The 22,025-nt window shown below is 38.4% G+C and overlaps 4 protein-coding genes across 7 annotated transcripts; 1 reads left to right on the forward strand and 3 right to left on the reverse strand.

Annotated features, from left to right (window-relative positions):
• The first annotated feature begins 1,261 nt into the window (after positions 1-1,261).
• On the forward strand, positions 1,262-5,104 carry LOC113693607 (adenine nucleotide transporter BT1, chloroplastic/mitochondrial-like). The gene is made up of 5 exons (XM_027212154.2): positions 1,262-1,402; positions 1,562-2,251; positions 3,466-3,627; positions 3,727-4,206; positions 4,509-5,104. The coding sequence occupies exons 2-4, from the start codon at positions 1,670-1,672 to the stop codon at positions 4,195-4,197; spliced, it is 1,215 nt and encodes a 404-aa protein (XP_027067955.1). The 5' UTR covers positions 1,262-1,402; positions 1,562-1,669; the 3' UTR covers positions 4,198-4,206; positions 4,509-5,104.
• A 547-nt stretch (positions 5,105-5,651) lies between these two features.
• LOC113693608 (uncharacterized protein At2g34160) lies at positions 5,652-7,898 on the reverse strand. The gene is made up of 5 exons (XM_027212155.2): positions 7,408-7,898; positions 7,198-7,246; positions 6,631-6,693; positions 6,400-6,464; positions 5,652-6,038 (listed from the first exon to the last, which is right to left on the reverse strand). Exons 1-5 carry the CDS (start codon positions 7,546-7,548, stop codon positions 5,946-5,948), a joined length of 411 nt encoding a protein of 136 aa, XP_027067956.1. The 5' UTR covers positions 7,549-7,898; the 3' UTR covers positions 5,652-5,945.
• Positions 7,899-9,066: 1,168 nt separating this feature from the next.
• Positions 9,067-13,170, reverse strand: LOC113691576 (DEAD-box ATP-dependent RNA helicase 37-like). Its single transcript, XM_027209783.2, has 7 exons — positions 13,034-13,170; positions 12,168-12,947; positions 11,878-11,961; positions 10,981-11,223; positions 10,720-10,878; positions 10,421-10,534; positions 9,067-9,884 (listed from the first exon to the last, which is right to left on the reverse strand). The coding sequence occupies exons 2-7, from the start codon at positions 12,894-12,896 to the stop codon at positions 9,306-9,308; spliced, it is 1,908 nt and encodes a 635-aa protein (XP_027065584.2). The 5' UTR covers positions 12,897-12,947; positions 13,034-13,170; the 3' UTR covers positions 9,067-9,305.
• Positions 13,171-15,478: 2,308 nt separating this feature from the next.
• On the reverse strand, positions 15,479-21,720 carry LOC113694141 (uncharacterized). Of its 4 annotated transcripts, none has more exons than XR_003449268.2 (10): positions 21,200-21,720; positions 20,568-20,650; positions 20,367-20,495; positions 18,711-18,826; positions 18,061-18,142; positions 17,856-17,915; positions 17,664-17,771; positions 17,267-17,312; positions 16,403-16,908; positions 15,479-15,761 (listed from the first exon to the last, which is right to left on the reverse strand). XR_003449268.2 is itself a non-coding variant. In XM_027212996.2 (10 exons), the coding sequence occupies exons 3-10, from the start codon at positions 20,637-20,639 to the stop codon at positions 16,700-16,702; spliced, it is 822 nt and encodes a 273-aa protein (XP_027068797.1). In that variant the 5' UTR covers positions 20,640-20,650; positions 21,200-21,298; positions 21,383-21,720; the 3' UTR covers positions 16,289-16,699. The 4 variants fall into 4 exon arrangements, 1 of the variants encoding a protein (XP_027068797.1); XR_003449267.2 differs by having other exon boundaries at positions 15,479-15,818; XR_003449266.2 differs by having other exon boundaries at positions 15,479-15,868.
• Positions 21,721-22,025: the final 305 nt, after the last annotated feature.

The following is a 22,025-nucleotide window of genomic DNA, read 5'->3' on the forward strand; positions in this document are numbered from 1 at the left end:
CTTTAATGATTTTGTTAAATCAGTTTGTTTTCTAATGTATAGTTATGTGCGTTCAATCTTGGCAACTACTAGGAGACGTATTGGAGCAGTATCAATTACTGAGTGATTTTTTATTTCTCCTGAGTAAAAGAATACAAAGCTTTTTTATTTATTTTTTTTTGATTTTGCAGAAGAGTAATGAGATTTAAGAATTGAAAAAGAAAAACAAAAGGGGGAATTAGACCTGAGGACCGACCAAAAATCACATCACGTTGCCCATAGCAGTCCAAAATGGGAGTAGGTCGTCGGTGGCGTTAGACCTTTTGCGATCAAATTGCACCTTCTCCTATTGTCTTTTAAGCGATTTCGCTTGAGTATCGAACTTATTCGTAAAATATTCGAAAATGTATTTTATCATGAAAAAATGAATGAAAATTTGTTGCTTCTAATGATGTGACAATTACTATCAAATGCAATGCATGTGTAATTTACAACTATTAGTTGATCTTGTAATTAATGAGAAACTTGTGTTTGGATACAATATTTATTTCAGATATTATTTTACTTACATTATAAATATATTTTTTAAAATTATTTTTATATTATTAACTTTTTTTATCTTGTATATATTACACGATAAAAAAAATATATTATAGTGATCTTTATTTAAAATATTTAACGACATGCAAATGATTATGATTTACTTTTCTAGCCAATATAAGCAATTCCGTTTTATCTCGAAAAAGAAAAAGGAAAAAGGAACATAGAACAATGTGCAATACTAGATACGCTTGCAAAACATATATATATATATATATATATATATATATTTTAAGTATTAAAAGTACTTTTAGAATGTTTGGTAACTAAGGTTGTGTTTGAATTGTATTTTTCGTCATTTTTTATGAAAAAAATACTGTAATGATTTGATATATATGAAAAAAAAAGGTAATAGAAAAATATGACCACAGAAAATGATAATATTTTTCGACGGAAACAAGCATTCCAAACAACGCATAATTTTTTGAAACTCAAAAACAGTCTTGTTTTTTTATAATTCCTAGCGCCGTTGTCGTCCCGGTTGCACTATTCTTTTTCCCCTGCTTCACATTTGCTGATAAACAAAGAGCGGAGTGGGATTTGCTGTCGGCGGAGGAGGTCCTGTTTGGTCAAGGATTTATTAAACCTCGTTGGTCAATAAAGTAGACGAGTAGGCTGCTCCCTTCTACCAAAGGACACGGCCTTTTTGAGGCCAAAGCAAACGGGGATAGATTAAAATTCAAGGCAAAGGCATCATTAGCAGTTAAACAAGAATATTGGCATTTTATTAGTTTTCCTTCTCTGCTGTGCTCTCTTTCTCAAAAGAGAGACGCAGCAGAGAAAATTAAGGGCTTATTGGGCTTTAAATTCATCGAAATACCTGGTATGCTTCACCCTTATAGTTAGTTTCACCATATGTTTTTTTGGAATATTCATGTACTGTTGTTATTGCGGCACTGTTTTCTTTGGTTTATATGCTCTTTTTCTTCTTTCACTTTTACCATAATTCTTGAAAACCAATTTCTGTAACATCTACTTTCAGATACCTGCGTATCCGAAATCGAGTCCTGTTGCCTTATTTTCGTTGCTGGTGGTTCTTTGAATATAGATCAAGATTAAAGAGATAAAAGTTGTTTCAAAGTTTGCTAATATGGGTAGAATAAGATTGAATGGTGTTGAGAACAATGGGGATTTGTTGTTTCCGAATTCTGGGATTGGGTTTTTGTGGTGTCCCCTAGATGAAGGTCACAAGCCAAGTGGATTTTTTGCTAGTGTGGGGCAGATGGGGACGGGTTTTGGTATGTCCCCGAATTCTCCAAATTCTGTTGGTAGTGACTTCAAGCTTCCGCACGCCAGTTTCTTTGAGAAATCTATATTGCCAGAGCCCGGTTTAAAGGTTGGTGAGGTACCAGATTTGCTGGTTGGTGATGAAATGGAATTAGAAGAGCAAGGGGTATTGAAGAAGAAGAAGGCTAAAAGGGGTGGTCTTAAATTGAGGATAAAAGTCGGGAATTCATCACTGAGGAGGTTGATCAGTGGAGCAATTGCTGGTGCAGTATCGCGGACGTCTGTTGCGCCGCTGGAGACAATAAGGACACATTTAATGGTGGGGAGCTGTGGAACCTCAACTGGCGAAGTGTTCCAGAATATTATGAATAATGAAGGATGGCAAGGCTTATTTAGGGGTAATCTGGTGAATGTCATCCGTGTTGCGCCAAGCAAGGCAATTGAGGTATGAACAATGTCCCTATGTTTATTACGCTTTTTGCGTTTTAAAGTTAGGATATTGGCAGAGATGAATTGGATGCATCTCTTCTGCTTTCACCTGGGATGTAGTACTGTTCTGGATTCTTCATGCCAATTGAGTGCTACCCAGTGTTTGTTGTGGATGCCGACTCACTATACCTTGTCTCCACGTTTGGTGTTTGGATTGATGTTGCTCAATGACTTCTTTGCTTGGTGCTGTTTTTAAAAATTTTTCTTTTTAATTCTCAGGTTTGAGATGCACAAAGCATTTTACAATTTTGGTAAATTACCTGGAAATGAATGGTGGTTGGTTATGTGGTCATGATAGTGTGATTCACCGGTTTGACTAGAATTAGTAGATGCATTTTTACCAACTAGATAACATTTCAATGTAGAATTAGTAGATGCATTTCAATGTAGTAGTTGTACTAGTTCTTAAATGTATGGTGTAATGTTGTGAGATTGCGCGTAAGCTTATTTAAATCCCAACAACTCCAATTTGTCAAGGGGAAATTGGTGATCTAACTATGCCGTTATTTTGAGACAGGACTACTCAAATGAACCTTACTCTTTTCTTTACAAATGCATGTGACTAATAACATGATAAAATTAAAACTACAGTAGAGTTAGTATAGCCACAAGTTCTCTGGTTGTAATTGACCAATTCGCCGAAGCAGGCAGGCAATCCCTGTTTTTGCACTTTATTTGTTTGCTGATGTGCTGTCTTTTTCCTACATTTGAGCACTTTGCTCCATCATGACTTGATATAGTTACTTGTTTTGCTGAATATCTTGCCATATTACACCTTTCTCTTAAGCATGAGATATTTTATGCAATAAGTTGATTTTAAAGTTTCCTGAAGCTGCTGATAAAACAAAGTCATGTTTAAGCCATAAAGATATGCTTATAGCGACAATACCCTTTTTTAGAAAGTTTTAAGTCGTGAAGGGTGTTTATTATATGTACTATTGGCTTGAATGTGTGCTTTTGTGCTTGTGGTAAACTTAGATTCCTAAAATAGAATTTAGAAAGGATAAACATAAGAAAGAAGAGAGAAGTCAACAGAAAAATTCATTCAGGATTTTGGTGCATCTGTTTAAAAAGCCTTGTCCATTCATTACTTTTTTTTTTGGTTCTGGAGCAATTATACAGTTTGGTACTTGTATTTGCTTATCTTCTTTTGGCTTCAAACCTTTCCAGCTATTTGCTTATGACACAGTCAAGAAGCAGTTGACACCTAAGACTGGAGAGGAGCCACAACAACCTATTCCCGCTTCTTTAATTGCAGGTGCTGTTGCTGGAATCAGCTCAACTTTAGTCACGTATCCACTTGAGTTGCTCAAAACTCGACTCACCGTGCAGGTATATGCATTTGTCCTGAGGTCGTCTTGAGTATTTCCTATCCAGAATGTGGTTAGCTTCATCTTTTACCTGGTTTCATTCTAAAACTTCCATTTGTAGAGGGGTGTATACAAGAGTTTCTTGGATGCTTTTCTGAAAATTGTGCGAGAGGAGGGACCGGCAGAGCTGTATAGAGGCCTCACTCCAAGCTTAATTGGTGTAGTCCCATATGCTGGCAGCAATTATTTTGCCTATGACTCGTTAAGGAAGGCCTACAAGCAAGTTTTCAAACAGGAGGAAATTGGAAATGTTGCAACCCTCCTAATTGGATCGGCAGCTGGTGCAATTTCAAGTAGTGCAACTTTCCCGCTTGAGGTGGCGCGTAAACACATGCAAGCAGGTGCTCTGAATGGGAGGCAATATAGGAACATGCTTCATGCCCTTATAAGCATACTTGAACACGAAGGTGTACCTGGTTTGTACAGGGGCCTGGGCCCAAGCTGCATGAAATTAGTACCTGCTGCTGGAATTTCATTCATGTGTTACGAGGCATGCAAGAGGATACTGGTTGAAAATGAAGATGATTCATAGAAATAAAAGGTAAAAGCATGAATAGTTAGTCAAGTTTCAGGTGTTAGGATGGCTATTACCCTTCTTTTTTCGTTGAGAGCTGGATTTATTGGGTTGAACTTACGTAACTTAAGATTTTATTGTTTTTTTTTTCTCATGGGGGAAACCTAAAGAAGTGTTCTCTCTCGAGATGATAATTTGAAGCGAGTTTTCAATTTGTTTAGAAAGAGTCATTTATGTCGTCGAGCAAGGCATTAACTTGAATAATGCTCAGTCGACAAAAATGTGCTGAAACTGGAGAACTTACTACAAGTCTTGCTGCTTGATTTCAGCTTGTGTCAGGTGCAAATGCCAAATAAGGGGAGCATCTCAATCGATCAGTCTCTGAATGCATCCGACTGTGAATTGCGATAGTGAAGGAGTTGAGATGCCGGGAGCAACAAGTCTTAAGGCAATTAAAACAACCAAATGCATGGAAATGGAAGGAACGCCAGTCATGGAAGGAACTGCTTAGCGTTACAGATCCATATGTTTTATATGGCAAATTGTGGCGAACAAAGCTGACTTGATTCATAAATTCCCTTGCATTGGTAGACATTCTGGAGGTTGACTTAGCTTTGTGAAGCGGATCCTAGACGTTATTTAACAGTTGCAAGCGAGGGATCACCTAAGTCCAATGGTGCTGAAAGCAAGAATAAGCAGTGCTACAACTGACGTGTTGACTTGCTCCTTCAAGTCTCCCTCTTCCTGAGCATTCTACATGTCTAATTCATTTTGGGTTTTATTTCTTGTGCTTGATTGTTTAGGTTGGGAACATTCAAATACGACGTAACATTCTTCTGAGAATGACCTGGTTAGAGTTTGCAAGACGCCTCTAAACGGGTCACCTCCATTCAGTAAAACAAATACGGCGTTCCAATTGCGCAAACGGCTCATGTTCACCAATCACCGAAGAGACTGTCGTCTGAAGAATATCCAAGGACAACGCCCCCTTCCCGATCCCTTGGACAACGACAGCAGTTGCTAGGATAATGTCCCCTTCCCGATCACTTGGACAGCAGTTGTTATCCTAAAGCCTCTTATCCTTCTTCCCTTTCGAATCGCTTAGACAATCGGGAGCCAGAACCTGATTCTTTTTTTGTCCTGAAGGCTTACCCTTCGCAGCTAAACATTCCATCAAAACTAGCACTGGTACACGCGCATTCCGGCTCAGAATATCCATGGCAGATAGAGAATGGCGTTACAACAGGGACTAGGAGTACGCAAAATTGACCAGTTTCAGCATGACTTGTAGCATTAATCACCCACAAACTTTTTTCACTGGCGCTCATCTTCGAGCCTGAGTGCAATGACATTTATCACCCACAAAATTTTTTCACTGGCACTAGTAAACTTTGTACAGGGAGGCCAAAGCAAAAGACTAGGCTGCTTTTTGTAAAGTCTTGGTATTAATTTCCAACTAAAAGAATCACAAGTTTAGTTATCCAAAACAAATATGCTATAAATAAAATCAGCGTGTCTGCACCTCTCACAATTCCCTATTTTAGTACACTGTGATCATGTCAAAAGTGTTCAAAAAACAAGTCAAGATGTCAAATACCAAAATTGAATGTCGAATAGCAAACAGGAATGACTCCTGATGGTACTGAAAAACTAACAACACTGACACTCTCAGACGTCTATGTTTTCAAACACTAGCACCGAAAATGCAAATTTCCAAACACAGACATATATAAAATGAAGAAACCAGATGGCAGAACAATTGCCCTTCAACTCTGCTCCTCAGCTTCTGCAGCTTCCCTCTCTGATGCTGCTGCCATTAATTCGTCAAATTTTTCCGTCTTCCCCAGCACTATCTCAATCTGAGAGAAAATATAACAAACACATAATCAAGCAATACCATTAGTAGAGGGAACAAAATTGTCACGATAACTGCACAAAATGCACTAAATATTTGAAGACGGGGAAAAAAGGAATCCCAGAATCACATGGCCCAATGGGCAGAGCAGTCATGCAATGAGTATGGGACTTGACATTGTGGAAGAATACTAGCCAGAAGCACAAAATTAAGATTGTTCAAAAGAGACCGTCTTATGCATGTTAACTAAAATTGGCAGAATGCATGAAATAAGTTCAGACACCTAGACTGCATGATCAAAACACACCAAACCAAATGGCACAACCAAGAAGCATAATAGAGAGAAGCCACATCAAAGAACTCACTTTGGCCTTTGAGATGGGACGACCTCTTGAATCATCTCTCATTTCAACAGTAGATGTCATAATTTCTGCAGTGCAATCATTCTGTTATTTCGACACAGGAACATTACCCAAGAGCAAAAGTCTTTGCTCATAGTATAAAAACATAAGAAACAGAGTCAACAAACTGCTCGAGAAGTAGTAATTGTGAGGAACTATATTGCTTCATATAAGGTAACACAAAAAGCGCCTTACTCTTTTCCACAGCAAATCCATTATTCTTCAAAATTTCAGCAACACTGACAACTGTGGAAATAGCTGGACATGGAAAATAATCCCATCAACAAAAAATTTCCAAGTTAAAGTACTCTCAAATGCAGAAACAAACTCAACCAGGTAACCGCACTCTTGCAAACGATAACCTCCTAGGACTTTCAGAAACAAAGATTCGAATAACACATTCCAAATTACGATGAAAAAGCTTTAGATGAACACCGTTATGACTGAAATGCAATTCCATCACCCCACATCCCCGCCACCCGAAAAGAAGGGGTAAAATATGCATCACATCTATAACATGCTCCTCAGAGCAAGGTTAAGCATGCAAAAGAGACGGACAAAGCAAATAGACCACACTCCAGCCAAACCAGCCAGTTCGGAAGACATAAAACCATATTAACAAGCGTCTAGCATGCCCAAATAATTGCACAAAATCAATTCCTGCACCGGAAATTAAAAACCCCCCACGAGCAAGAAAAATTCGCAATAATGCCAGCTGTTATGGCAGAAAAGAAAAGACAGGAATCAAAGAAAGTAAAATACCTAAGCCAAGAGCAGACAGCTCCACCTCATTGTGTTGCTGCATATACCTCTGCCCAAATTTGTAAAAAAAAAAAAAAAAAAGTCGTCAAAATATTAAAAGAGCTACTTCAGATCTAGTTCACAATTTGAACGGTGCGGAAAGAATATTGATTAATTTCACTCATGAAAAAAAGCAAGAAGCAACAAAAGGAAAAAGAAGAATGAATTTACCTTGGCGAGGTTGACGTAGAAAAACAAGGGTTTTTTGGTGTTAGAGACCTGAATGCGATTCTTTTTATGAAGATCTCCGCCGCCGCCGCCGCCGCCACCGCTGATGTTAATGTTGTTTACCGCGGCTGTTACCTCCTCCATCAGCAACCCTAAGCCCCCACCTTCCCTTGCTTTCTTTACAAGTTGGCTAAGGCAGTTGGGATTATGATCCGTAAAATACTACTACCTTCCTTTGTACTCACTAATAAAAAGACAGAGAGTTTATCGCAAAACTTCGCTCGCCAATACAACAGTTACCCCCCTCCCAACGCAAAGTCACAAACACAAAACAAAACAAAAAGACGGAAGGCCTCTTTTTTTCCACTTTACGAGTTACGACCAGCGCTGTGCCGGTGGTGGAGGCGTCACTCGCTCTATTTCTTGCTGGTATCGGCAGGGTTCCAAATGCCCTTCACCTGTGACCTTTGATTGACCACCTTCCAGTTGGGGGTACTTTTGGAAGATCACGGGATGTCTTTCAACCAACAACACGTGCCGATGTTATATTTAGGCTGACATCATCAAATGCGTCTCCTGCTCTCTTGAGTCTTGAGTGAGTAAGCTAGACTGCGAGATAAATAAATTCATTCCCATGTCCGGCCGCTGTCCGCAACATATTAATTATCTTATACTAATAAAAAAAATGAAATGATGCAAGTATATATTTTTTTAATTTAAAAATGAATAAGAAGAAGAGGGTGGATCACCATCTTGTTTTTTCTTTTTCGTTCGGTAATAAAAAATTTTGACGGCATTTAATTTAACGGCTGAAAACACATCATTCTATTTTTATACATATATTTTATTGTAAGACTAGATATACACATACATACACAGTACACACACATCTCTTTATTTTGATATGAAAAAAAAAAATCATTCTAATTTCATGACTAAAACCTTTTTTTTTTTTTTTAAGAGAAAGAACTAAACCTCTACTTCAATAATTTTCTTTTATTTAATACGAATAACATGAATAAGAGAGGTAAAACATAATAAATTTGTAATGTCAAATCTATCGTAAATGCCACGTGGATATAAATTCATAATAAGAAAAGAAAAGAAAGTCTTGTGTTATTTTGAGATCAAGAGAAGTGCGTCCTGAGACTTTTGCAAAAACTAGAAACCAGAGGGACGTTAATGTCATTTACAAATTTTCTCCTCTCGTTTCTTTCTCCTCCAATTCTACAAATTCAGACAACTTCCAAAATCTTCTCACCCTCCAAATATTTGCATAATTGAGGGTCTAGGGTAAAGTGATACTCAAGAGTATGCATTAGAGTTTTTTTTTTTTTTTTTTTTTTAAGATTCACACAAGTTATCTATCTCAAGAAGGTTTCAGCAAGCATTTGAATCCAAATAGAGGAAAATGCAAATTGGTCTACCATTCAGCAGAAGGTAAAGAGGAACGGGCTACATAAGCAGACAGCAGCTTCAGTAATCTAACTGGTCGTTCTACTTTGCCACGTCGCTTCACGCGACAAAACCAAGCCAAAACAACCAAGTAATTGCACAAATAAAAGCCTGCAGCAGGCTAAGAAGGGAAGGCTACTTCACAGTTTATTTTGTCCCTCCAAATGCCTGCCCATCACATCCAAACGACATTTGCCCAGCCTGAAATGAGATGGTGACACAAGGATCTGCCCACCACAAAAACAGGTTTGTATAATCGCAACAGCCCAGTTAGTCACAAATCAAGTCGGGACCAAATGTCAGGTTTACACGTATCTGCTACTGCCATCAGCCTTGTTCTAATAGAGCTTGCAGCAACTAATAGCAACCAAAACTACCCAGTATATGTCTTTTCTTTTCTTTCTGCCTAAAACTAAGGGGCTGTCAACAAAGTCTGATTCTGGGAATCAATCCCACCCACTGGCAACAACAGTACGGTGGTCCAACATGTGACCATAGAAGCCTTCATGAAACGAATCTGCTCGGGAAGATGTAGGAAAATCAGCACGAGAATCATGCGAAGAATATGGACTAGATTGTGAAGGATAAGATTCTAGAGCAGTTCCATCCTCAAACTGGTTCGAGTAGTCATAGTTCTCATTGTCTGCACCTCTTCGGTAATTGTGGCCACCAAACTTTACACCACTGAAGCGGCTTGATCGACTCCCGCCACTACCGTAGGCATGAGATGTCTCAGTGTATTCATTGAGCCAGGGAGGAATTTCTTGATTTGCTTCCTGCATCAGTTCAACAAGAGCCTTTGCAAGAGGTGCATTCTTGTCACTGAAAAATGCCGTTGCTAGTCCAGGTTTGCCAGCACGCCCAGTCCGACCTATCCTGTGAACGTAGTCACCTATGTCCCTTGGCAAGTCAAAGTTTATGACATGAGCAACATGTGGAATGTCCAAGCCTCGTGCTGCGACATCTGTTGCTACCAGAATGGGAGTCAGACCGCTTCTAAAAGATTTCAATGCCCGTTCTCTTTCCTTCCATTCCATGCCCAAAAGGAAGAGCAAATATTAGGGTCTCAGAAAATCAAGACAGCATCCAGCAGATTCAGGACTAGGGAGTGAAGATAATTTAACCAATAGATTTCTCTCTCCCACAAACCCACCCACTGAAAGTACCAATACGAAAGAATTGGAACAAAAAGTGCAGATAAATGGTTCTGCATGGTCAAAATAAACTATTAAGCTCCTTTACCACTATAATCATGTAAGTAGTGGTTAAACAACTTGGCAGTACAAGAATTACTACTAATACTAATCAACTATAGAACATTTCTCAAGTCAGAACTTGATGAACAAATGTGACTAACATGCGCCTGAAATTCATAACCATTTCTTCACCCTTTCTTCAGCATACGCATTAGCACGTTTACAACGTATTAAATGCAAGTAAGTTTCAACACAAACTAGCAATAACCCTGACTTGCAACTTCAAGCAATTCCGCAATTCAACATTCAATGTACAGAAAGGCAAAAACTAAATAGAGTGTCGGGCATGAACTAAATAGACTGACCATTTGTACTTTGTCACCATGAATAGCCATTGATGGAAACCCTTTCATCGACAACCAGGATTGCAAGGCATCAGCTCCTTTCTTTGTTTCCACAAAAACTAACGTCAAAGCATGCTGCAAGAATGTATGCAGCTTAAATGTTCAGCTGGAAAAATCTTAGTATCTATCAAAGAATATGGCAAATAGAAACTGAAAAGGGGGACAAATCCAACATAATTAAGGAAAAAATGACTGCCTGCTTGGCCAGACATTTCTGCATGCAAATGCAATTATTGAACTGCAAATATAATCAGCTGTACCTTTCCATTTGCTCGTTGGGCTCTTAAAAGGTTCAACAAATGGTTTTTCTTGTCCGCATCATGAACATATTCTACTCTTTGAGCTATGAGATCGGTACTAGATCCAACCTTCCCTGCAGCTAGAAAAATGTAGTTTGAAAGAAAATCTGATGCAAGCCTCTGCAACAAGAATTTTGAAGAATAAGAGCGGATCCAAGCCAATGTATCAGGCGAGTGCACAAACTCGAGGGAAAAATATAACAATGGAGTGATTAAACTTACTTGAATTTCAATAGGGAATGTTGCACTGAAAAGCATTGTCTGCCTTACACCTGCAGGAGGCATTTCCATTTGCTGAACGATCTTCCTAACTTGAGGCTCAAAGCCCATATCCAACATTCTATCAGCCTCATCCAGAGCCAAATACTTGACATTCTTCAAAGATACTTTTGCTCTTTCTATCATATCAACCAGACGTCCGGGAGTTGCAACCAATATGTCAACACCTTTTTCCAGATTGCGAAACTGTAGTTGTACGTTACAGGAGTTAAAATCATCAATAAAGCAGTACGTCAAATTATAACAAAAAAAGTCATATATACTTCAAGCAAGTATACAAGTAGACCTAGTCGAGATTACTCAAAAGCAAAGGAAAAATACACAGCTAGACTATTCAAGGAGCAAAATTAACAGGTACAATCTTTTATCTGCAGAACACTATTACTATCATTGAATGGAAGTGCTAAACATAGGAACGCCATACCAGGGCACCAGGTGAAACTAGTACAGGCATCCGGACGTAGACAGGCAGGATCCCTTCATTTTCGAAGCTACAATATTAAAGTTCTTGGCTAAACCTTCAGGATATGTTTCGGAATCTTTTCTTTTTTTTGGGTGTCATCATCAAGCACAGAGCCACATATCCGATTAAATTGGAGTCTTACGCTAACAACAAAACAGTACTTTACAGAAATGGGTAAACGATTAGTTGTATAAATTATCACAATCTATTATCACTTTAATGCACTACTCGTAGCTACTCACACAAGCCTTTTTCAGAATAGGAGTATTATCATCTTCGATGTCAGTTTTTATTTTCTTTTGGATCAAACAGTAATCAAAGTGAACGATATAAGCTACTGTTTTTTTAATCATTGTTAAGCTAAAATAAAAGCAGACCTGCTGAACAATAGGTGCGCCTCCATATGCCACGACAACCTTCACTCCAGTTTTGTAGGAAAACTTTTTGGCTTCCTCATGTATCTACGCGTAAAATCCATTTGATATCAGTTACAGTAGTAAACAAGAAGATAAATTGAAAAAAAAAAAAAAAACAGCAAAACCCTAGAATGTACTTCCACCCCACCCCCACCAACAAAAAAAAAAAGAAAAAAGTACCTGCTGGGCACAAAAAATTTTAATTAACCCAGATAACATCAGAAGTAAAATAAAATAAAAAAAAGGCGCACCTGACAAGACAACTCCCGAGTAGGAGCTAGTATGAGGGCCAGAGGACATGCCATGATCGTCTTCAAACTGAAGCCTCCTCCACCACCATTCCTGTCAATTTTTTTCGTGGGGCTTTTCAGTTGATGATGGTCCCTCAGGATCCTAGTGATAATAGGAAAGCAAAACGCCGCAGTCTTGCCCGACCCGGTTTGAGCACAAGCCATGAGGTCCCTTCCGGCCATCGCCACCGGGATGGCGTAACGCTGTATCGGCGTCGGCTTCACAAACTGACATCTCTTGATGTTATCACTGAGCCCCGAGCAGAAATCAATCTCGGAAAACGACGTCACCGGCGGAGGGACGTCGAACCCACTCGTTTCCACCGGAGTTTCATCGTACGCATTGATATTATTTACGCCCGAAGGGTCATCGTCTATGACCTCCAGCTCATCAAATTTCTCAGAAATATCAAAGGGTGGTTCGGGCATGATCTTCTGGTTATATGGATTCGGGTCATCGTCGGAGAAGTTTCGTCTGGATCGGCCGTATGATCGGGGTGGGTTCGGAGCTCTACCACCGCGAAAGCCACGCCCACGCCCCCGCCCTCCTCCCCCTCCTCCTCGGCGGGAGGAAGAGCGGGCCAGTGAGGTGGGAATGGTGACTGTAAAGGTGGGTTGATGGCGGAGGTGGGGTGGAAGATATGCAGATGGGATGGGTCGAGGTGAGCGAGTTGATTCGTTCCACGGCATTGACGTACTTTTTGAGTCGACAAGACGAATATATTATCTGGAAATGGAAAGCTGAAAAATAAATAAATGAGCTCAGAGGTAGTCAGCCGAAAAACCTAGATGAAGGTGGGAACAGGGAAGGGTCAGGATCATCTTACGTGAGAGAAAAGAGAAAGCAGGAGGAAGAAGGGTCGATGGTTGTGTACGGAGAAGGAAAAGCAGTAAGGTTTACTACTAGTAGCAATAGTTGAGGGAGCGTGTTTCGTACTGGAGTACTATTAAACAGTAGCGTTTTATACTCTTGTCACTCCCCGCGGGGGGGAGAGGGTGCTATGTGGAAAACGGAAAGGCCACTACTCTGCGTGTATGGAGAGTGTGTGAGTATGTGTGTTTTTTTTTTTTTTTGTTTTTTTTTTGGTTTTGGGAAGGAGGAACGAAGGGGTGCTCTTGTTATTTGCTGGGGTTTGTTACCTGGGGAAAAGAAAGGAATGATGATGAGTTGATGCTTCGGGTGGAAAACGGACAGGTAAATGTGTGTGGCTTTTCGTTTTGGAGAGAGAGAGAGAGAGAGAGAGAGACTGTTATGAGGACATTGAGGAGCACTGGAGTGTGGTACCGGTAGCCGGTAGGGGCGTGTGGTGTGGTGCGTGTGTGTGTGACTGCGTGAGAGTGGATTCCTTGGGGATGGGAGTGGAGACTGACGATGAGTCCGTATGCCTGGGAAGACGAACAGAGACGTGGCCGGATAGGGGAAAAATTTTAGTTGGACTTGGAGCGGATTCATCATTCAATTCTCAACTGATTCATTTCATCTTACACTTTTCAACTATCTGAGACACTTTTGTCCTCAAATTGTAAAATTTATCTCACTTTGAGATACATTTTAGGGCTAAGTACAAAGTATATTTTAGGGACTGAATTGGAAGAAATTTTATACATTAGAGACTCAATGACCAAGTTTTATACTTTAAAAATTGAAGTATAACGAATTTTATAATTTAGAAACTGAAGCGTCTTATTTTGAAATTTAAGAATCAGAGTGAAAATTCAAATTTAATTAAAGGGTACAAAGTGGAATTAACACATTCTCGATCATGGGGTGAAAATTAAATCATGTAAGTTAACATTTTATTTATAAAGTGATGTTTTAGAATTTCGACGGTCAGTGTGGAATTCAATTAAATCAAGCGACTTTCAATTTGTGCTAAAAAAGATTGATTGGTTCATTCTTTTTTTTTTTTTTTGTCAAAAGATTGATTGATTTGTTTGCTGTGCAAGATTGTGAGATGCAAACTACGAGGATGTTCATTATTATTTTTTTGTGGGAAGGATTCATTGTGGTATTTTCCTAGCAAATTCTCTAATACTACAATTTAATGATTTATCAGCCCACAAATAAAAAGTTTCAATTGATATGACTGGTGTTTAATCCTCTTTAAAAAGAAATTACAACTAATAGACCGAATTTACCACATTTATAATTTCGACCGAGTGATGACAGGATCGTACGTTCGCAGTTGGGGCTTCTCAAATAAAAAACAACAAAAACAGGACTCCGGCCCCCAGCCAGGAAAGCGTAGGCTCGTAGCTGGGGCATTTGGTAAGTGGCAACGTGTGCTAAATTAGTGTGCATATTAGCCTTACTTTCACGAGGAGGCGCGTGGACTGTACGTGATGAGTTTGTAATTTGAAAGGTGGTAAAATATCTCCCTACTTCCACTTTTCCATCTTTTGTCTGTTTTTACTACTGTAAATTAAAGCATGTCTGCAGGCATCTGATTCCTTCATATATAGGTTTGCTCATTCATGGCCTTGCATTTGGTGACGTCTGTTGGTCGGGTCCTTTCGAAGACAGAATTGCTTTTTGGTTTGGTGTTTAAGAGGAAACTTCATAGCAAAGAGGTTGAAAGCTAAGGAAGAATTCTTGTTCCATGCAATGCATGGTAGGAATGTGGCACCTAATTCTCTGTATTTTGGGTGGCTGTAACTAAGCAACTAAAAGGTATCTCCTGCCTCATCATGTGGGTCCATTACCATATAAAAGGGCTAAAAGTAATTTATTTTGGTTCATTGTAAGATGAATAACAGTAGTGTCAAATTATTATACCTACGTCGTTTCCGTAATCACATTCTCCTATTATCTTTTTCCCTCACACACATCAAATCGCTAAAGTAATTTTTTCATAAAAAATTATGAAAAATACAATCCAAACACAATTTCAGAATAATCTATGCCGTAGTGCTGTTTGTAGAACACATGTCACGAGTATATACTTGTTATATGTAAATCCCAATTAAACTCAACTAAGTTCTAAGCCTTACGTATAGGTGCTGAACATTAATTCATTAATTTATTTGAGTCCCTTGTGCTAAGTCAAAAAGAGATCAAACTTGAATTTTGATCCACTTAATTTATTATTATTATTTACAAATAATCGGCTTTGTTTGGATTGGGCTTTATTTCTCAAAATTTATTTGCTTACATCATCATTACAATTTCCAATACACCTTTTTACCTTTCCAATTACCTTTTTTATCTCACATATATCACATCACAAAAAATGCTACAGTAAAAATATCTCTAATAATTCACAATCCAAACAGACCTGATATTTTGCTCTCCATTTTTATTATACAAGAAAATTTTAAATAAAATTAACTGTGATCATCATCACAAATCAAATCAATGTATGTCCTAAAAATCTTGGATCGCCTGCATGAATTTAGAAAAAAAAAAGAAAAAAGTGATCCGCGCTGCCACTGCCGGTCGAGGCGACATAAGTTGGCACACGCATCCTGCTCTCGTTTCTCAGTTTCCGGTGAACGAGTCTCCGGAGGCGCATCTTGTGAAGCTTCTGAGGAATCACGCTCGCTAGTGGTAGGTCCCTAAAGCGCGTGAAATGGCAGAGAATTTTGGGGACCTCAGCGCTTTCTTTCTTGTTTCTAGTATAACAGTAAAAGAAGATCGCAAAAAAAGCTGACATTTTGATTTCCTACAGCAGAAAAAGTTAACAAAACAACTGTACAAGGTTTGTTATAATTATAAAATTGTACGTAGTCATTGCTAAGTAACCCTGGTGGTTTTATATCACAACGACTTACTGCTAATAATTGGAATCAACTACAAGCGAAAATGGAATTTGTTTTCACCTGTTTAAATTGTTATTTTTTGAAATTTTTATAAAAATATTATACATACATATATAATTTGATGCACGTAAAATAAAAAAATTATTAACAAATGCATTTAAGAAAAATGTAAAAGTTTTTCAATAAATAGAAAATTGCAATCTAAACACCGCCACCTTGGTAAGAAGATTATCCATTTCATTCTTTGGAGTTTGGAGGGAGGGGAGAGGAATATCATGGTCATGGAACTGGTTGAATCCCTCGCCTAAGAGTAAGACCAAGCATGCAAATAAAATCAACAAGTCTCGGTCATATGAAATTATTTGGGTATACATGCATTTAATTTCGGCTAGCCTCGCATATGGAGTGATGAAAAATTGCTCCGTTAGAGAAAATACCTGTGCAGTAATTCATCTTTGATTTCATTGTCCGACTCGTACTGGGAAAGAGCAAAGCCCAAGCTGAAGATTACAGTGGAGATCTAGAATTTATGTAAGCCCTCTTTTGCTGGCTGTTCATTTAACTTACTTGTACCGAGGCCCTTGTCTTAACATTTTGTCAGGAAGCCAGTGAACGCTACTCTCCTCTCCTCCTCGAGTCTTTTTTTCAACCATCTAAACCCAAAGCGGCATCCTGCTTTTTGCAGCTGTTTGCTAATTGCTTAATTAATTGTACGGAAGTACTTCTTCATTTTGTCACGGAGCCGTAACGCGCTTCTCTTCCTCCTCGAGCCTTTTCAGCCAGCTAAAACCAAGGTCGCATCCTCCTTTTGCAGCTATTTCAAATTGATCTCTCGCCATCTCAAGTGGATTAAGCTCGCTCCTTTCCCCCTTATTTCTTTGTATTCTGGTCAGGGATCTCCTTTTTGTACTAAATCTTTTTAGCGATTCTGGAACTTCCGCACCTGAAAAATGACATCAATTTCATGCTTAAGGTAATTAAATTAAAGTTTAGTAACAATAAATGCGCTTCATCAGAATGAGTCAACAGAGCAGGGAAAGAAAACTTCCCAGCTGAATCCCATGTTACATTTGTTACTCAAATGTTTGCGACAAATAACCTCCTGAACCATGTAGATTAGATTATAGAAATGTTATCGTTGCTTTATAAAAAAAAAAAAAAAAAACCTCCGGAACCGTGTCAATCTCTTAAAGGCAAATAACCAAACAGTTTCTTTCTCAACCAAATTATGTACATCACAATATTTTCCACCAATATAGTAAATCAAAGCACAAGGCTGAAAAAGAACAAGGGCATCTTGCCTCTAAGAAGCAGGGACCCATACGCTATGGCGGCTCCAGCATGACCCTGCAGAAAAGTTGACAGCACAGTGGAGAAAGTTCAGCATAATTTCTGATAAGGATAATTCCCACAGGTGAAAAGTTAGTCAAAGTTTCTTATTGACCCTTTAATCACTAATTAACAGTCTAAGATCTCATATAGGATACCATGATGCCTGTTTGCACTATGCAACAGACAAAACAAAATATTTGCTTTGTGCTTACAAAATACACACACATGTATGTTTTTGCTTTGCCAGATCACTTTGCAAGAAATTGGCGGAAGAATGGTACTTCAATTTTTTTTTTTTTTTTCAAAGCATCATGACTAAGTAATTACAAGTTGCACTACAAGAAGCAGATAGATGAAAGTTATTACCCTCTCAGAAGCCCTATGGAAACACCATATAGCAGATGCAACATCTTTCTTCACACAATCTCCAGTCAAATAGACAGCACCTAAGAGGTAAAGAGCACCTGGATGCAACTAGATATGTAGACAGCTTTGATAAGCATATTTGGCAGACTGTAACTAGGCTATGGTATAAGAATAATATCTAGCACAACATACCTGGTCGACTGCCTTCTCTAAATAGTAGAAAGCCTGTTGATCTGATTGAACATAGTCATTCTGTGAAAATCAGTTCAGTCAGCAACGCAATTACACACATATCAGCCAAAATATTTTTGGGTTTCAACTAGTGCTTGTCAATCAAATACACCATTTCTTGAACTAAAATGCTAACATGCACAATTCTATGCACATGAAAGCTAACCTCAACTCTGAGTCGGCAACCTAATTCATATTGCGCATCTTTATCACCCATGTCAGCAGCTTCCACTAACAAAGCAGCTCCTCTGTTGTGATTGAAGAAAAACAGTAAGACATGTCCATGAAGATGAAATAGCAGAAATATAAGAGAAATGAATATGGTTTCACATGAATAGCACAACTCCGTGGAAATTCAATGGACAAAACATGTAGTCGATCATTTTTTGTCTTTAGAATTGGAAATCAATTCTAAATGTCCAAATGAAGATAAATTGTGGAATTTATTCGATAAATTTCAAAGCAAAGAATTCTAGTTCAATGAAAAACATATGGCAAAGAAATACATAACTAATCATATAACATACTTATTATACACACTCTCTCCATTTCCAAATGGATCGTTTAAGAGGGAAAGTACAACATCCTATCACAAAACGGGTGTGCAAATGCATCTTGGACTATAATAACTGGTCAACATCACACTAATCATTACAATTGTTTGGAAAAAACAAAACAACAGAATTACAATTGGACTTTTTTAAGACAATGATTTTGTGTTGGTTACCAATATTTAAAACCTGAAAGCATCAATCATAACAGAAGAAAAAAGAAAAATCAAAATTAAAGGCAAATTGGAAAAGTTTAGGTTCTTACATAGCTTTACATGCACCAGGGGCATGATATTTCAGATGCAGTTTTGACAACCAATATCTTGCATGGGTGTTTGAGTTGTCAGCCTCTAGGGCCAATTCAAAGTTCTCCTTTGCTGTCTAATATAACACCGTAAAAGAGTAAAAATTTGCAAAACAATGTGAGATCTCTAGGGCACAGAAAATTCTCAATATAAAAATATACAACTATATCTTCTAGTTGGAAATAGAGACAGTATAGTTTCAGGAATACCTCCCCCCTCGCCCACCCCCCCCCCCAACAACCAAAAATACCAAAAAAAATAAAAATAAACAAGAGGAAAAAGAACTACAAAGAGAAATAAAAAGTTATGCAGGAAAAAATGGTCAATCATGGGATATCTCCACTTGCTTCTATTTCTAAGATCTTTCATTTACTTAAACAAGCCTGACATAATCTCATTTAGCTAATGAATTACAATCTCTTACAAATGTGTTCGCAAACATCTTAGTCCCCAACGCTACACGAGTAAATGAGTGAAAATAAAATCCTACCTAAGTTCAGCCTTGGAAATTGTGCATATAAATTTTATTACTCCTAATTTATGATTAATAATGATAGGGTGATTATTAATGATGTCCTTTCTAGGGTTGTACGGGACATTGGCCAGGCAGAAGAGACAATGAGATTAAGAACTACTGGAACTCTCATTTGAGTAGAAAACTGCACAAATTCAAGAAGTCAGATAGCAAAAGTAGTCCACCACCAGGTCCACCACAACCAGCAGCAGAGGTGATGGATTTAGTTAAGCATGGAGGCAAAGCATTAAAGAAGCGAAAAGCCAGTCAAATGAATCAATCCAACATGAGGAAGAACAGAAGGAGCACCAATCCATCACAATCAAAAGAATTAACGGGACTGGCTGATGCAATGGTTCAAATGCCGCGTACCCCAACACTTGATAAAGAGACTTTGTCTAGTGCAGTCTCTTGGGAAGATGGAGATACGAGTAAAACTCATGGTTTCCAGTAGTATTATGATGGAACCATGCCCCAAAAAAGAGACCAGAAAATTTGGCAAGCACTACTAGAACCAGTGATGTATGCACCCCTGAAGACGGAGAAACCAAGAGCAGTGTGATGTTGCAACTTGAAGGTGAACTGATGACAAGGGGTTCTGATGGAGTTGTGGAATTATCCACAAAGGCCAATTTGGAAGAAAAGGCCAAAAGGAAAAAAAACTACTTACTCTGTAGTCAGAGCAAGAGAAACCAAAAAGGACAATTTGGAAGACTATCATCACATCTATGGCTGTATCATCAGTCCTATGGTTGACTAGAGTGAATCAGATGTTAAAATAATCCAATTCCAATGTCCAGATCTTGAAGGTTCATAGCAAAAAATTCCACCAAGATAAATTCAATATCAACAGATAAAAGTGACTTATCAGAATTTTATCAAAATATCCAAAAGAAAATGTTTAACCAAGATCAGGAAAGAAATTTATCAGCTAAAAGTTTTGCGTTATCTTCAATGCATCAATCGCACAGTAGACATTTATGCAGAGGAAATGCTGCAAAATCCTCTGCCACTTGTCTACAAGCTACCAAATGTAAGGATGGGAATAACACAATTGATGTACTTAAATATGAATGCAGTGAGAATACTTGATCAAACTTACCCTAAGCATAGGGATGAGACGGTGGTCATTAAGATCACAATAATCTATCACTCTATCAACTTCCTTCAGAGCATTCCATCCTTTGGCAATGAACTCCATTGCTTTCTTGTTTCTACTATGCATGCCTCTCTGTCAAGTATAACAAGTTAAGTCTAGGTACTACAACTCATATAACTCCTCCTGCTAGTATTGCAAACTTACTTGAGAATTGAACTGGGAAAAATGAAGGCTATTCCTTGTAGAAGCCGTCTTTGAGAGCAGTAATCTCATCATCTTTTCCGTGTCTGCACTTGGAAAAAAAAATGAATGTACTAAGATCCAGACACTGGAGCAAACACCATAACCTTTCTATTTGCCAACATCAACGCTATGCACATAAGATGCAAACAAAAACTTTGGCTTCCCTAATAAATGAATTTAAAAATATGACATACTTGTACATTGAAATGCAGAGAGGCAAGGAAAACGGGAAAAGTTAAAAGAGATATTCAGGCATAATAATTTCTAGTAATGCAAGCCTTATCTCGACCTCACCTCAGGCACCCCAACCCCAATTAACAAATGTCCACCTCGCTAGTTCAATGCATTTTTTCTCACTCCCGTGCTTTTTTTTCTTTTTTGGATCGTCCAATACATTTTTCTTGCTCCTGTGTTTTTTGTTATTTTTTTCTCCTCCTCCTTTTAAACACCACAAAATCTTAAGCAAGAGGTGAGCTACTGCACTGGACTGGACATAACCACAAACACCTAACGCGCATTATATGAACTGCACCTACGCATACAAGGAAAAAAATTTCCCTAGTTCCTCATTTGATACAACGCGATAATAATACCTTTAGGTTGTCTCTCTCCCTGGCTTTTGAGACTTCAATGGCGGAATGATATCTTACTTACTAGGCGCTCAGCTCAGCCGCCATCAGCTTCTTGTTTCGCTGTTGGTACAGAAGAAGAAAAGGAGGAGAAAAGAGTTCGTATGGACGGAAGGGCAAATTTGGCGGATAAGATGATGAGCTAACCTTCACGGAAATGATCGGGTTTACTATTTCATTATTCAACAGGTGCTCTGCATTTGTAAAATTAGGCCCGGCTCATGATTCATGGGTTCCAAAGTCGATTGGCCGCAGTCTTGCTGGGATTTGTTGGGCACTTGGTCTACTACTGACAGTGACACTGCTCGACTCCCAAGACGGCATTCCTTTGACACTTGTAATGTTGTACTACTAATTGCTGTATCCTCTTTTGTAAACCGACATCTTTTCCTAGGCCGGAAACCATCCCTCATTGGCCCAAAATTAGCCATAAACAATCTGGATGTCGTAATCCATGCACCTTTTGGATATAAACTCATACAATCTTATTATAAAAAATTAAATTAATTAACGGATATAATTAAATTTATGTAAAATTTATAGTAATTACAACAAAATTATACAAGTTTTTTTCAAATTTAGTAAAAATTACGCGAAGTAGTCTGAACAGGAACTCAGGAGACGCTGGATGCAAAGAATCGATTAATCCAAAGAGTTTTTCCCTTTTTTCATCCTAAGGTTAGTAAACGAGATTAGGGTGATGCTGAGCAAGTAGTTCAACTCGAAACCGCGAGCTATTCTGTCAACAACAGCTTGATTCAATCTCGTTTTGATTGAATTTGAGCTGCTT

The sequence above is a fragment of the Coffea arabica genome, chromosome 6c (assembly GCF_036785885.1).
Source record: "Coffea arabica cultivar ET-39 chromosome 6c, Coffea Arabica ET-39 HiFi, whole genome shotgun sequence".
NCBI lineage: Eukaryota > Viridiplantae > Streptophyta > Magnoliopsida > Gentianales > Rubiaceae > Coffea > Coffea arabica.